Source organism: Cibotium barometz, chromosome 48 (assembly GCF_041138505.1).
Source record: "Cibotium barometz isolate CiBa-2024 chromosome 48, ASM4113850v1, whole genome shotgun sequence".
NCBI classification, from domain to species: Eukaryota; Viridiplantae; Streptophyta; class Polypodiopsida; order Cyatheales; family Cibotiaceae; genus Cibotium; species Cibotium barometz.
Genome location: NC_141093.1, coordinates 17,896,210 through 17,909,244, shown reverse-complemented (window position 1 = coordinate 17,909,244; position 13,035 = coordinate 17,896,210). Strand labels below are relative to the sequence as shown.

The 13,035-nt window shown below is 44.8% G+C and overlaps 1 protein-coding gene across 1 annotated transcript in view; it reads left to right on the top strand.

Annotated features, from left to right (window-relative positions):
• The window catches only part of LOC147610899 (chromophore lyase CRL, chloroplastic-like), a 99,086-nt gene extending 88,240 nt beyond the window's left edge, over nucleotides 1–10,846 (top strand). Inside the window, exons 7-9 of the mRNA XM_086785570.1 lie at nucleotides 10,014–10,118; nucleotides 10,311–10,403; nucleotides 10,556–10,846. Of these exons, the coding sequence (XP_086641696.1) occupies nucleotides 10,014–10,118; nucleotides 10,311–10,403; nucleotides 10,556–10,603 (246 nt within the window). The 3' untranslated portion in view covers nucleotides 10,604–10,846. The remainder of the gene's footprint in view (nucleotides 1–10,013; nucleotides 10,119–10,310; nucleotides 10,404–10,555) is intronic.
• The last annotated feature ends 2,189 nt before the right edge of the window (nucleotides 10,847–13,035 follow it).

Sequence of the window (13,035 nt, the reverse complement as noted above, 5' to 3'; positions counted from 1 at the left end):
GTGTATAGAGCTGCCATAGATCCTGTCTCAATACTCTGTTCCTCTCACTATGAGAGAGACGGATATGTGGTGCATCCCTGTTATACTGGAATGGTGGTAGATGATCCATGTCTAGGCCATGCTGTGAGAACCAATGTGTGACCTGTGCATACCATGATCCTCTATCTCCTGCCTCAGCCAGCTGTCTAGATGCCTCAAAAGCTCTGTATGACAATCTGTCCTGTGGCATCTCTCTGAATCTGTCTAGCAGGCATATAGTCTAAAATATGGCCTCTACCATCCTAGGAGGCGCAGCAAACTCTGCTCGGATAATGTCGTGAGGTACTGACGGTTTGGTGCGTATCATGCGTGCCATCATGAGGGCCTGTGGTCTCTCTATCTGTGTCCACCAATGGGTAGCAAGGCCTGGCACCCATACCGCTGCTCCATACATCAATGCCGGTGTGACTAATGTGTCAAATAGCCACCCCTTCGTCCGGGGCTCCTGAAAATGCGCCTGGTGGCACTGTCTCTCTAGCATAGCCAATGCTGCATATCCCCGTGTCAATCTAGCTCTGGCTGCTGAACCCATGGTGAAGCGTGTGGCTGCTGCTGTGCAGAGAAGGTAACCCCTAGGTACACGTATGATGTCACCACCTCCACCTGGCATCCTGCGAGCGTGAATGTCAGCTAGCTCATGCCCTGTCTCGATGTATGAAAGACCATAACCTTGGTTTTCCCAAGGTTCACAGTAAGACCCCTCTGTGCGCAGAAATCATCCAGTGCATGTAGATGCTGCTGTAGACCACCTGGAGACTCAGACACTAATACAATATCATCAGCATAGAGCATAATATGTACTGAGGTATCTGCTAAATCAACTCCATCTCCGCCTCCCCGTGTAATGAAGTCAGCCACCTCATCAATGTATAACCCAAATAGCGTGGGGGAAAGTGGGCATCCTTGCTTCACACCAATGGTGCTAGCAATAGTCTCGGACATACCTCCTGGACATCTGACTCGCCCAAAAACCTGCTCATATAATGCATAGATGCCCCATGTCATATCTGCTGGTATGCCAAGAGATTGCAGGCGCTGAAAGAGCCTCTCTCGTGGTACTGTGTCAAATGCCTTGCGGAAATCCACAAAGCAGCAATAGAGCTTTCTCTTCCTCACTCTGGCCTGATCAATCATACATCTCAAAGTGAATACATGGTCAGTGGTAGAGAAAGCTCTCCTGAAGCCTGTCTGCCTTGATGACCGTAAACCTGCTCGCTCAGCATATAAGCTAAGCTCTTGCTCCAGCACTGCACCATAGAGTTTGGCCAGCACGTGGCCAACCATAACCGTCCTGTAGTTGCTCAGATCGAGCATATCCCCTGTTTTGTGAATCGGCACAATGGTGTGCATCGTCCACTCCGCAGGCAAACCCTCTGCTAGTGCCCTGTTAAACAGGTGTGCAAGAAAAGGAGATGCTCACCCTGCAGGCCCATATGGTCGGCGGCCCGTCCATGCTGTAGGCGGCGGATAGCTTCCTGTACCATCGAGTGGGTAAAGAAGCTAGCTGTGGTAGGTCGAGGCTCCTGTGGCTGAGGTATAGGTGGCTGCTGTGGGGCATGGTATAGGCCCTCTGCATATGTGTGCCATGTCTGTGGGTCTGCAATAGGTGTCGGGGTCCAGGGCTCTTTGAAGTGCCGCCATGAGACAGGGCTATCTCTACTCATGAAGAAATGAAAGATCTCTAGCTCCTGTATCTCTGCAAAGGCCCGCCTTTTGCGGCGAGTAAGTCTCCTCATCTCTCTCCTCGACTCCTGCTCTGTGATGGCTCCCAAGGCTCTCTGTATGCGGAGCCGTGAGTATAGGGCTCTGCACTCGTCATCATACCATCTGTTCTGGGGCATAGTCCCAGGTCTCGCAGGCTCTCCTGAGTGTACACGATGTGGGAAGCTCTGTAATGTAGCCGTGTGTAGGAGTGATGCCAGCTGGGCTGTAATGGTATCCATAGGTGCCAGGGGATCCATGAATAGGAGCCCATCCTCTACTCTGCCAGTGTATATGTCTGCCATGTCATGTGTGAAGTAGATGGTAGTGTGTGGTGTCGGTATGTGGGGGGCTGGTGATACTGGTGATCCGGCTAGTGAAAATGCCAAGTATGTATGATCTGCCCCAATAGGATGAGGTGGAATGGAGAATGAGGTGACAAGCTGTGATGCCTCCAAAGACCCCATAATGTAGTCTACCACCGTGCCTCCGGTCTGTGTATGACCCCCATGTGGGAAGCATGTCAGCTCTCCTGATCCCGGCCACTGTAGCATCCCATTATAAATAACGAGACGATGCTTGGCTCCCAACTCTAGTAAGTGGTCCCCATAATGTCCTCTGTCTGGTCCAGTGTCCTCTGATGCCCGACTAGCCCCTATCTCCTGTGGATCCACAGGGTGGAGGATCTCCATGTCATCATAGTCATACACCTCACACTGTCTGCTCTGTGTGTGGGCATTGAAGTCGCCCGTAAGGAATACTTCCCCTAGTGTAGAAGAATGCATAATCTCCTCTGACAGACAAGTGTATGGCGAGGCTCCTGTCTCCTCCTCCTGTGGCATGTCCTCTGTAATGACATAGGAGGATCCTGCTGGAGAAAAGTAACATAGAGCTATGTATATAACCCTGTCCTGTGAGAGCTGTAAGTTGATCCACATGTATCTGGCCTCTTGATCCTATGCTACCACTCAGTCTCCCCTGTAGCTCCCGTTTGAATAGGATTGCTACCCCCCCCCCCCCCCCCCCCCCCCCCCCGACCCTCTCGAGGTACCCTGGCGTGTGGTCCTCCTGTATGCTGACTCCCACTGGAATCCCTCTACTCGAGGTAGCCCTCTCTCTGGGTGGGAGCCATAAAACCTCGCGATAAGCATGGTCTGGACCTCAATGTCAATGTTGTGCTGGAGAGAGGTGAGCTCGTCTTGCGAAAAATTGATGATTCTTCCGGCCTGTGGGGGTGATGAAGGATTGGTTGTGGCGAAAACCATAAAGCCAATCAACGGTGGGCGGCTGACTCGAATTGGATTGAAAAAGCTGCTGAAGGAAAAGAAGAGGGCAGAAAAGGAGGCGGAGGAGGCGGTGGGGGGTAGGAGGCGGCGAGGCGCAAAGAGAGGTAGAGGAAGAGGAAGCGGTGGGGGTCGAAGCGAAGGCAAGGGAAGAGGCAGAGGGCAGGGTAGGAGGCGGGGGCAGAGGTGGAGGGCAAGGCGGGGGCTGAGGTGGGTAGCAGAGGCAGAGACGAGGGGCAACAGAAGTGGAAGGAGGCAGCAAGGGAAAGAGGCTGTGACAGAGGAGGCGGCGGAGGCAGCATAAGTGAGGCGGGGGCAGAGAAGAAGGCGGGGCAGCAACGTGGGCTCTTCTTTTGCCGTGGGAGGTCCAAATCTATAAATTGGAGCCCTTTAGTGCTGCAAACTAGCCTCTACCATGGTGGCAACTCCTTTCTATTCTTGGTGGTTCTCTACTCCAAGGTTATGGCTCTCTACCACCGTTACAGGCTACTCTAATGATGGCTACTCTCTTTCTCTCTCTTGAAGGCTGCCCATGAAGTATACTTGCTGTTGGGGACTGTTTTCGAGGATTTCCATTGCGAAGAAATACTGAAGCCACTATACTTGTTGTACCGGCCAATGTACCTACTGCACTAGCCATTGTACTTGCTGTACCGGCTAAATCGAGAGCTGAACTTGTTGTACCAGCTCTATTGCATGAAGACCCATGGTTTTTTGGGGAACAATCAGCACCCACATGGTGGATTATATTGTTGGCTCGACATTTCTACAACCAACGTTCCGGCTGAATTTTAGGGTTGCCTCATGTTGGGCTGTGTTATGGCATTTGTATATGGATAATCCGGCATCTCCCGTGGGGAGAGTAAGGCCCTCAAAGCTTGTACATGATATTATTCTCCTTGGGTAAGAAAATACTCCCGGGGGGGGGGGGGGGGGGCAATTTGGCCTCTATGCGGTGTCAGCTGTGCGCATCTCTCTTTTACCGTTTTGTGGATTATGTGGCATATGTTAAAGGGTGTGGCCAATTCCATTGTTTAATTGCCCTAATGGTCAAGTGTTTTGTAGAAGCCCCGGGCCCTCCCGAAGTTGCACTTGATGCTTTGATACCAATGTGACTTAGTGGAAGCCTTCATGTCTTAATCACAGCCCTGAAGCACCCTTTAGGAATATTAACGCAAAATGCATGAGAGAAGAGAGAGAGAGACTGGTTTTCTATATGTATATATATATATATATATATATATATATATATATATATATATTATGTATATGGAAAAGGTTACATGTATGCAATCCCAAAATGGGCTACTTCTACTTCTGACTACTTACGTCTACTAGTTCTATATGATAGAGAGATGATTTATGAGGTAATGCACTACTTCCTTCTATATGGTGCATGGATGCTGGTCGGTCAGTTCTAGGGGCTGTCTGCCAGCTTTTGTGTCGTCTTACATGAAATGTGTGACATAAAATGCCAAACTCTTCACAATAAATACTGATCTTGCTGATCCTGGCTGCTGACTGGCATCTATTGCTACTGATTGACAGATACATGCTGAAATCTGCTGCCGACAGGATGCTAACTTGATGATGATGCATGTATGCACCTATTGCTGTTGCTTGGATTATGCCTAAATGCTGGGATTAGATGTGGGATTAGCCATAGCACTGCCTTATGCATGTGACAATTGCCTTTCGGATTGCCCCAAAGCTGGCAGGTATGGCAACACATCCTCTGACTCTTCGCATCCGATCTGAGCATTGCCCGCACAGGCAGGTGGGGTGCAATCGCTTGGATAGCAGAGGCAAGACAAGCCCTATTTTATGAGGATGACGAGAGTGGATTAGTACTGGTGCTTACCCATCTCGCATCTTTGTGGTTACGATGGCCGTTGCCTCGGTTTGACAATGGGAGCCCAGGGCAGGCACCAGCCAAGGATGGGAGCTCATCAGCAGCTAGGCAGCTTGGCACATCTGGCGTGCTTGCTGAAGCGAGACCATTGATGGAGTGACTACCTGACCTGGGGAGAACATCCAAACCTTAGGGTGGATCTCATTCACACAGTGAGAGGGCCCTTCTTGTGCTTGACCGGCGAGTCAGAGTGCATACAGCAAAGGCGAGAGGCGTTCCTGGCGTTATAGGCCCCGAGTATGGCTTTTCACCCCTCCCCCTCTGATGTCCCATTGCCAGCCATGGAGGGAGCTCCCCCTTTCATGTCTCTTGTATATATTGACTGCATTTTTGCAATGTTTGTAGTGTGGCAGGATCATTGTTGTTTCTCGTACCGATACGAATACGTTCGTACCGTACGGTTCGTAAGGTACGATACCGAATTTTTTTTCCTTGAAAAAAAAAATTCCAAATGCTTTAAAAAAATATAGAAACCCTGCTTAATGAAGATCCCAAATGCTCGCAATACTTCGCAACTTTCGTGTCCACTCAGTATTCCATATGGGGTTGTTGAGAGACCTAAAAAATCTGGCGAGGTAGACTGGTAGGGTACACTTGATTGGTAGGATGAGAGAATCTTGCTACATCACTTGGAGATCCCTGGTATCGGTAGGCTAGACAGTTAGATTCTCAAGTTATGTACGAGGGAGAAGATTTGGACATGGCCATTTTGATCTAGAGAGGAGTCCCTAAACCTATCACCCTAGATGCACTGCTCGTATTTGTGCAAGGATGGTCCCTTAGTCATAAACGCTACACTGGGAGACCTTTGGTATTGCACTACCCATCTAGGTTCTTTTTTGGAGACAATCGGGAGATCCAACTGGGAGAGACACATATCCATGTTCTGGTTCCTCAAGCACTGTAGACTCCCCCCCTCCCAACCTTCCCTCACATTCAAGCTTGAAGCTCCATAGGTTGTAAGTGTAAAAAATAAAAAACCGTATTTTATCGTACGGTATCCGAAAATTTCATATCGTACCAAAAGTTCCTGTACGGTATCGTATTTTCGTACTGTGACAACCATGGGCAGGATTTTTCTTTAACTAATGAAAGGATCTTCTTTTGGGGGGAAAAAAAGATTTGTCACGACAGGGAAGCCATGTGGTTTCTCATCGTACTTTGGACCCTCATTAGCTGTAGATATTGCATATTCCTTGAGTGATACTGTGGTTCTTGTAAACCAACAAGGAAGCTCTTGAATATAATTGAATTCCATTGCTCACAAGGTTTTTGCTAACAATTCATGTTTGGTGGAAGAACGACTGTGTATTTGAGCAAACACCACAGCAGATTTTAAGAACTTGCCAAAGCAACTAAAGATGGGAAGAAGAACATCATATCATGAAGTTTTGGAAGAGATGATCTAGAGGGACAGAATAGCAGCGGCTTTTCCAAACATGTTTCTTTTGTCCAGTCTAGAGGGATTGGTTTTAGGATCCTTAAACAATGTGTCAGATTCAGGTGCATTATCAGGCCTCAGGAAGCTGGCTGACAGCAGGTGCCCTAAGCCCTTGTATCGGTAAGGGCTGGTGGACTGGAGTATTCAGAGGTTTTAGCATTTTATCTCAGTCGTGGACCAGATGGAGCTGGCCGACAGTAGTCAGCCAGGTTGCTGGACATTTGTGTGAGCCTATAAAAAGGCTAGGCTATCATCATTCATAGGTTATTTGCTCCCCACTTGGGGCAAGTTACAGTCAGTCATTAGATAAGTCTAGTAAGTCATAATTCAGTCCTCTGTTGGAAGGCCAAAGGACATAACAGTTGTATAACCATTACATCTTTCTGTACCATATCATTATACTGAAAATACATTTCATCTCTCCTATCTGCTGTCCATTCATTGTGATTGCATTAGTGTTTCTAATCAATAGGCTTAGGGCTGGATCAGCTTCCGCGCATGCAACATTGGTTTCAGAGCATTCAGGTCAGCCATCTAAGCACTCAGTTGTCCCAAGAAAGGTGCACAGATCCATGGAAGAATGCAGCCTACGCAGCATTTATGAGGTGGTCTGCAGGAGGCAAAACATTCCATGGGAGTGCTCAAAGGAGCATACCATTGCCTCTTAGATCAGTTCCAAAGGTGAAGCATCAGGCTTGATCATTCTCAGCATCTTGTATGGGTAGCTTAAGGCTTGTCGACATGAGTATTCAGAGCTTTTAACATTTTATCTAAGTCGTGGACCAGATGCTGGCCGACCACTGTTGGCCATGTTGCTGGACATTTGTGTAAGCTCTTTTGAACAACTTGATTTTTTTGAAGATATATCACTCACGCCTCCCATGCATGTTTTGTTTTAGTGAATTAGTCATTTAAAGTTTGTTTTTGCTAATTAGTTATTAAAAATTTATTTAGCTTGTTTGTTAGAAATTCTTTTGTTGTGGTTCAATAAAGAATTTGTTTGTGTGTATGTGGGCGTGTGTGATTTAGTTATGTATTTGCCTATTTTTGCAAGTTATTATCACTATTGTTATTATTATTATTTCTCGGGTGTCTCTATTAAGCTTTAAAAAAAATTATTTTTATTTTTTATTTTTTGAGGGTTTTTTTCCGAATCGACGGAAACAAATTGTAAAAACCCAGCTTCATTGTGCAGTCACAGGTGGACCTATGGATATATTGCTCTTGCAAGAGCATAAATTGGATGCTAGTCAGTGTGGGAGATCAGGCAAGCTTCTCTCAGGACACACCTTTTGGTCACCGGTTGTTGGTACCAAGGGCGGTGTTTGTATCTCTGTTTCAGCTTTGATCTTGCCTTGCATCATTGGACATGGTGTCATTTTGCCTGCGAGAGCGCAATGGATCCTTCCTATGCAGGGTACTACACGCATTGGTATTCTCAACCTCTATGCTCCTAACCATAGAGGTTAGAGGATTGTCTTTTGGAAATCTCTCACTACATTGATGCCTCTTGCCGACCATTGGATTATTGGTGGGGATTTTAACATGGTTGAGATGCCAACGGATAAAAGAGGTGGACATGAGGGCTTGGTGCATCCTCTTGAAAGAGCGTCTTGGGAGAGGTTTATACTCTCCATTCATGGTAGAGATTGTTGGCATGAGGATGACATTTTGAGGAGTCCATCCACTCTTCTTTATTCATGGTCTAACAGGAGAAGAGATGTAGGATGTATCTATGCACGGTTAGACAGATTTTATGTGGATGATTGGGTGCTTGACAGAGGTGGACATACTTTGATTGCTACAGGCACCTCCAAATCGGATCATTGCCCAGTGGTTTTATGTATTAGAGATCCGAATTGCCATGGATCAGCACCCCATGTATGCATCCCTGATCATTTGTTTTCAGATGCAGAACTATCGCATCATATGCTTGATATTTGGAGATCTCATGACTTCTTATAGGCCTCTCAAAGCTTGGCCTCTGCTCTCTGTGATATTAGTGACTTTTATCACACATGTGCCCTGTCTAAGAGGCAAGAGGCCTTGGACTTAGAAAGGGCTATTAGATGTAGATTGGCTGCCTTGCAGAAAGAGCATGAGAAACATCCTCATGCTCAATGGGTTGCAGATTCTTTATGTACTATTAGAGCAGAACTTCATCACTCTCTTGAGCAGCGCGCGGAGTATCGTTTCCATGCCCAGGGGAGAGCTATGGTATTTCTCCAGTGATACAGCGCAGATATTGGCATAGACTTTGGCACTCATACAAAAGGAGTCAGATCTCTCATTTCTTTTGGTTATTCTTACATGGTGGTCTCCCCACCAATGAGTGGAGATCAGTTTTTGGTGTAGCACCTTCCTGTCCTAGATGTGCGGCAGATTCCGAGTCCGTACAACATTGTCTATGGGGGTGCAGCATTACACAGCAGATTTGGGGTCCTGTAGCCCAACTTATGGGCAAATTGAGTGGCCGAGCCATGCATGTGACTTGGGGGGCAGTTGCTTGGCTCTCCCAGTCCGGCCCGCAACTTTTTTATGAGGGCAGTGGTACAGATTCTGTTTTTTTCATTCGTAGAGGTATTGCCCAGCATGGTTTATTGTAGGATGTTCCTCACTCTGATTATACACCCTCTAGACAGAGGATTGACACCAGTTGGGAGATTATTGCGAGTATATTACAGCATGGCAGATCTGGAGAGCTAGATGCACGGAGGCTATGGAGGGTGTCCAGATTTTTGGGTCTCAGTGCAAAAAAAAAAAAAGAGGTTATCTGCTCCCCACTTGGGGCAGGTCACAGTCAATCATAATTCATTCCTCTTATGGAAGGCCAAAGGCCATAGCAGTTGTACAGTCGTATACATATTTTTATACTGAAAATACAGTTCCTCTCTCTCTCCTCTCTGCTGTGATTGCATTAGTGTTTCTAATCAATAGGCTTAGGGCTGGATCAAGTACAGCAAGGCTTCCACGCATGCAACAGACAATGAAATAGGATTCGTGTTGGTATGGACTGGAATATTTTAATATTGGACCATGCATAGGGTGGGTGGGGCTACTAAGTGAGTTTGTCTTTGGTTGTGAGGCCTGAGTCGGCGCCTGGATGGTTCTGGATGGGGTGGGAAACACCTACCACTCTGACTGGGCAGGACTTCCAAGACCAAACACAGTCTACTGCTGCTATTCAGAGAGTTTGTCTCTAGCCCATCTGCACACCAACTATCAATCTTCACTTGACTGCTGCACCCTAACTTTCTCTAGCATACCACCTTGGTGTTGTGACCAGCCATTGAAGCTCCTTTCTCCAGGCATATATATGACAAACCAATAGGCTACTCTAGACTTGAAGCTGTATGTTTAACTCTGAAGCTGGATGTTTAACTCTAGACCCTTTCTAGCTATCTTAGAGACTGGACAATATTTTATTTATCTGGAGAAGTCTAAGCGATGTACTGCATGATTGAAGGCTGTCACCATTTTTTCGTTGGATTGCTAAATTTCCAAACTAGATTAGGAAGGTTTAAGAGTCAACTGAATCATAATTGTATTGATGAACTGATTAATTGGTAATTGCCGAGTGTCATTCGCTGCTAGCAAAGCCATGAGATTTATGTGTTTTGTTTGTTCTTTGGCACAGGATGTAGCTGAGCATCTGACTTCCGTGCACCTTTCTCGATGCGAACGAGGAGAGCAGTGCCTGTACAAGGGTTCCACTCCTCCGGGGGGTTTCCCTAACTCTTGGGTACGACGGTTTAATTCAAGGGCATGTAGACACTTTTAAATGTGACAATATGCAGTCAGTTAACTGGTTGTGTGTGTGTTAAACGAATCCTCTCGATAAAACCTGTAGATTAGAGCATGGAATGGATGGCCCAAGGATATTCCTGCAATATGCCTAGGCTAATACTTTAATCGTTCCATGATGATGGGACAGAATGGAGCTACCAGTTGCACATCAGAGCTTGCAACGTACAAGAATGGAGAAATCCATTGCTGGGACCGGGGATACAATGAGGATGGGGCTCAGGTATGGATTTAGTGTAAGAACAGGTAGTTAAATGTGGGAAATTTACATGCAGTTTAGTGTTTTTGTAAGGTGCTTTACAAATTTAGGAGTTAAGTCTGTGAACACTCTTGAGTTGGGGTTGTGAGCATTCTTCTGAATTTCTTGCAAAACAGGTATGGGGTGTGGAGAAGGGGCCGTATGAGTTCAAACCAGTGACATAAAGGTGCAACTCGGAAGGGAGGCTTTTTGTCTTTTGGTTTCTGATAATTAAGCTGTTGAAGAGTAGTTTTGGGTCATATAATACCACGATTAATTGTTTTATTGAGGGGAGCTGTTGGATTGTAATGTGATGACAAGACCAATTTTGACTCTTTGATATTGGGTTGAATTTAATTGTAAATACACTTGTACATAGCCAAGCAAGCTTTTCTTTTCTTTTTTGCAAAAAATTATTAAAAAATAAAGGGTGTTGAGTGTGTGTGTGTGTGTAAGTGTGTGTTTCTTGAGTTGCCCCTTTAATGCCTTAGTGGATAATTAATATTAATGCCTTCTTGCATGCCTGGACTGCTTGTCATGCAGCAAATGTATCCATTCCTGAGCAAATTTCTGTGTATCATCTATTTTCACCACCCAGAATGAGCAATCATGACTTGCTTGTGATAGAAAGACAATATAAAGGTACCTTCAAAGAATAAAATTTCCTTTCTGGGTTATAACCTATCAGTAGCATCTGCACCTTGCACCTCCACCCACTCCCTAGGGAGGGAAGTGATGGCTTGTAATTTCAGTGCCAATCCTAGCAGCACCAAAAAGAAAAAGAAGTAACACTCCTCCTGTCCACCACATTGTCATATGTGGACTATGACCATCAGATCCAATTGAACAAAATGGTGGATGCACCTAAGTTTCTATTTTGCCGAAACCTGCGAAGTGTGGAAATCGTGAAAATTAGTATTTTCAATTTGCAAAGCAAATAGGAGTTGTAGTGTGTGGTTGTTAACCGTGTGCTGTTCTGGCAACCATTTTTCAAATGAGTCAAAAATACTACTATAGTAGGATGTAATGAGTTCATAAAAACAATGTAAAAATCAGGCATCACTTTTCTTGTTTACCAATGAAACATGATTTCACCAGCTCTAAAATATGGTAATGGTATATCAAGTGCATTCATAGAAGAAACACGAAAGGCCACATATGGAGTACAACATCGCCATTGAAAGTCATAAAAGGAAGTCCCATCTTTGTAAAATTTAATTGTTTAGTTAGAAGGGCACCACCTATCACCCATGTGATTATGAATAACAAGGTTATTGAAGCAGCTACCTTGTCTATGGCTTTTTTGTCTCAAGATCTTGCTTTAAGTGAGACAAGCAAATTGATGTGGTTTGAAATGTCCCTACTCAATAGCTTGCTAAGAGTGGCCTTTATCACTCCAAACTGATGGCCTTGGTTGAAGAGTTTGGGTTGTGAACTTGGGGTAATTGAAGCACATGTAAACTTGGACTTACTTCTCATCTTACAAGTTAATAAGATACCTAAACACCTTCATGGTAGTGAAGGTGGGTACAATTGGATTAGTAAGTTGATTGTGGATATTTTTTTTCTTCATCATGGACTTGGTAAATAGGTATTGGTTTAGTTGTTACCATTGGATATAAAACAAAGCTCAAGATTAGTATAAATTGTTTAATTTCATCCTTTTACAAAGAATCATCTTTAACATCAGTTCAAATATGTTTTCTTTTCAATGTCATTTTTATGCCAATGCAAGTAATTTTTGAGTCCCTCTCTTTTCTCGGTCCGTATGAAACGAAAAGCTAGCAATTGCACCTGTACTCTTATCTCTCTACATTGCCACCCACTTCCTTTTGGGGGTTGTATGAAAAAATGGAAGAGTGCTCCTAAATATAATTGTTCTTAATTGAGACTAATTTTGGAGAAATTTAACAATCCTCTGAAATGAAAAATTGTTGTGGGCTAGAAATCTAATGCATTGGGACTGGGCTTGGAGCACCACTTAGTACTTTCTCCATCCAAAGTTTATCTTGGATCCTCTCTATCACAAAAAGGTATCACCACTCCATGTTGTGGATCTTTAAGGTGATTGTATTGCTAGTAAAGCATCTTTTAACATTGGTAGCTTCATCTCTTTATGCACATGTTCTCTAAGCTATCACCACAAACCACTCTAACAATGTTTATTTTGCAAGAAATTACAATTTGAATAGATGAATAGCTTATTTGAAAATGATCGGGATGTATTTTTCATTCAAAGTTGTGATTTCAAGTATCACACTTAGATATTTAAAGGTACTTTCAAATTTATAAATCCAATTTTACTATGTGAGCGATGGATAAATAAAAAGGGGGAGTCGTTCAAGTTCTTTTTTCTCTATTCTTGGAATAGGCACTTATGTGCATGGGTCCTACTTGCTGAGAATGATTGTTGCAATGCTAGGATAGCTAGCTAGCTAACCATCCAACCATAACTCCCAATTTAAGCACTCGCATGCCTCACACTACACTCAACTATTAGCCCAGTGGTCATAATATGCTCTGCCAAACCTTGGATTTCCATAATAAGGGAGCCTAACTTTGAGTTATTGAGCTCATTCTGACCTAAATCTAATAGGTTCCCAATCTCTTTACAATC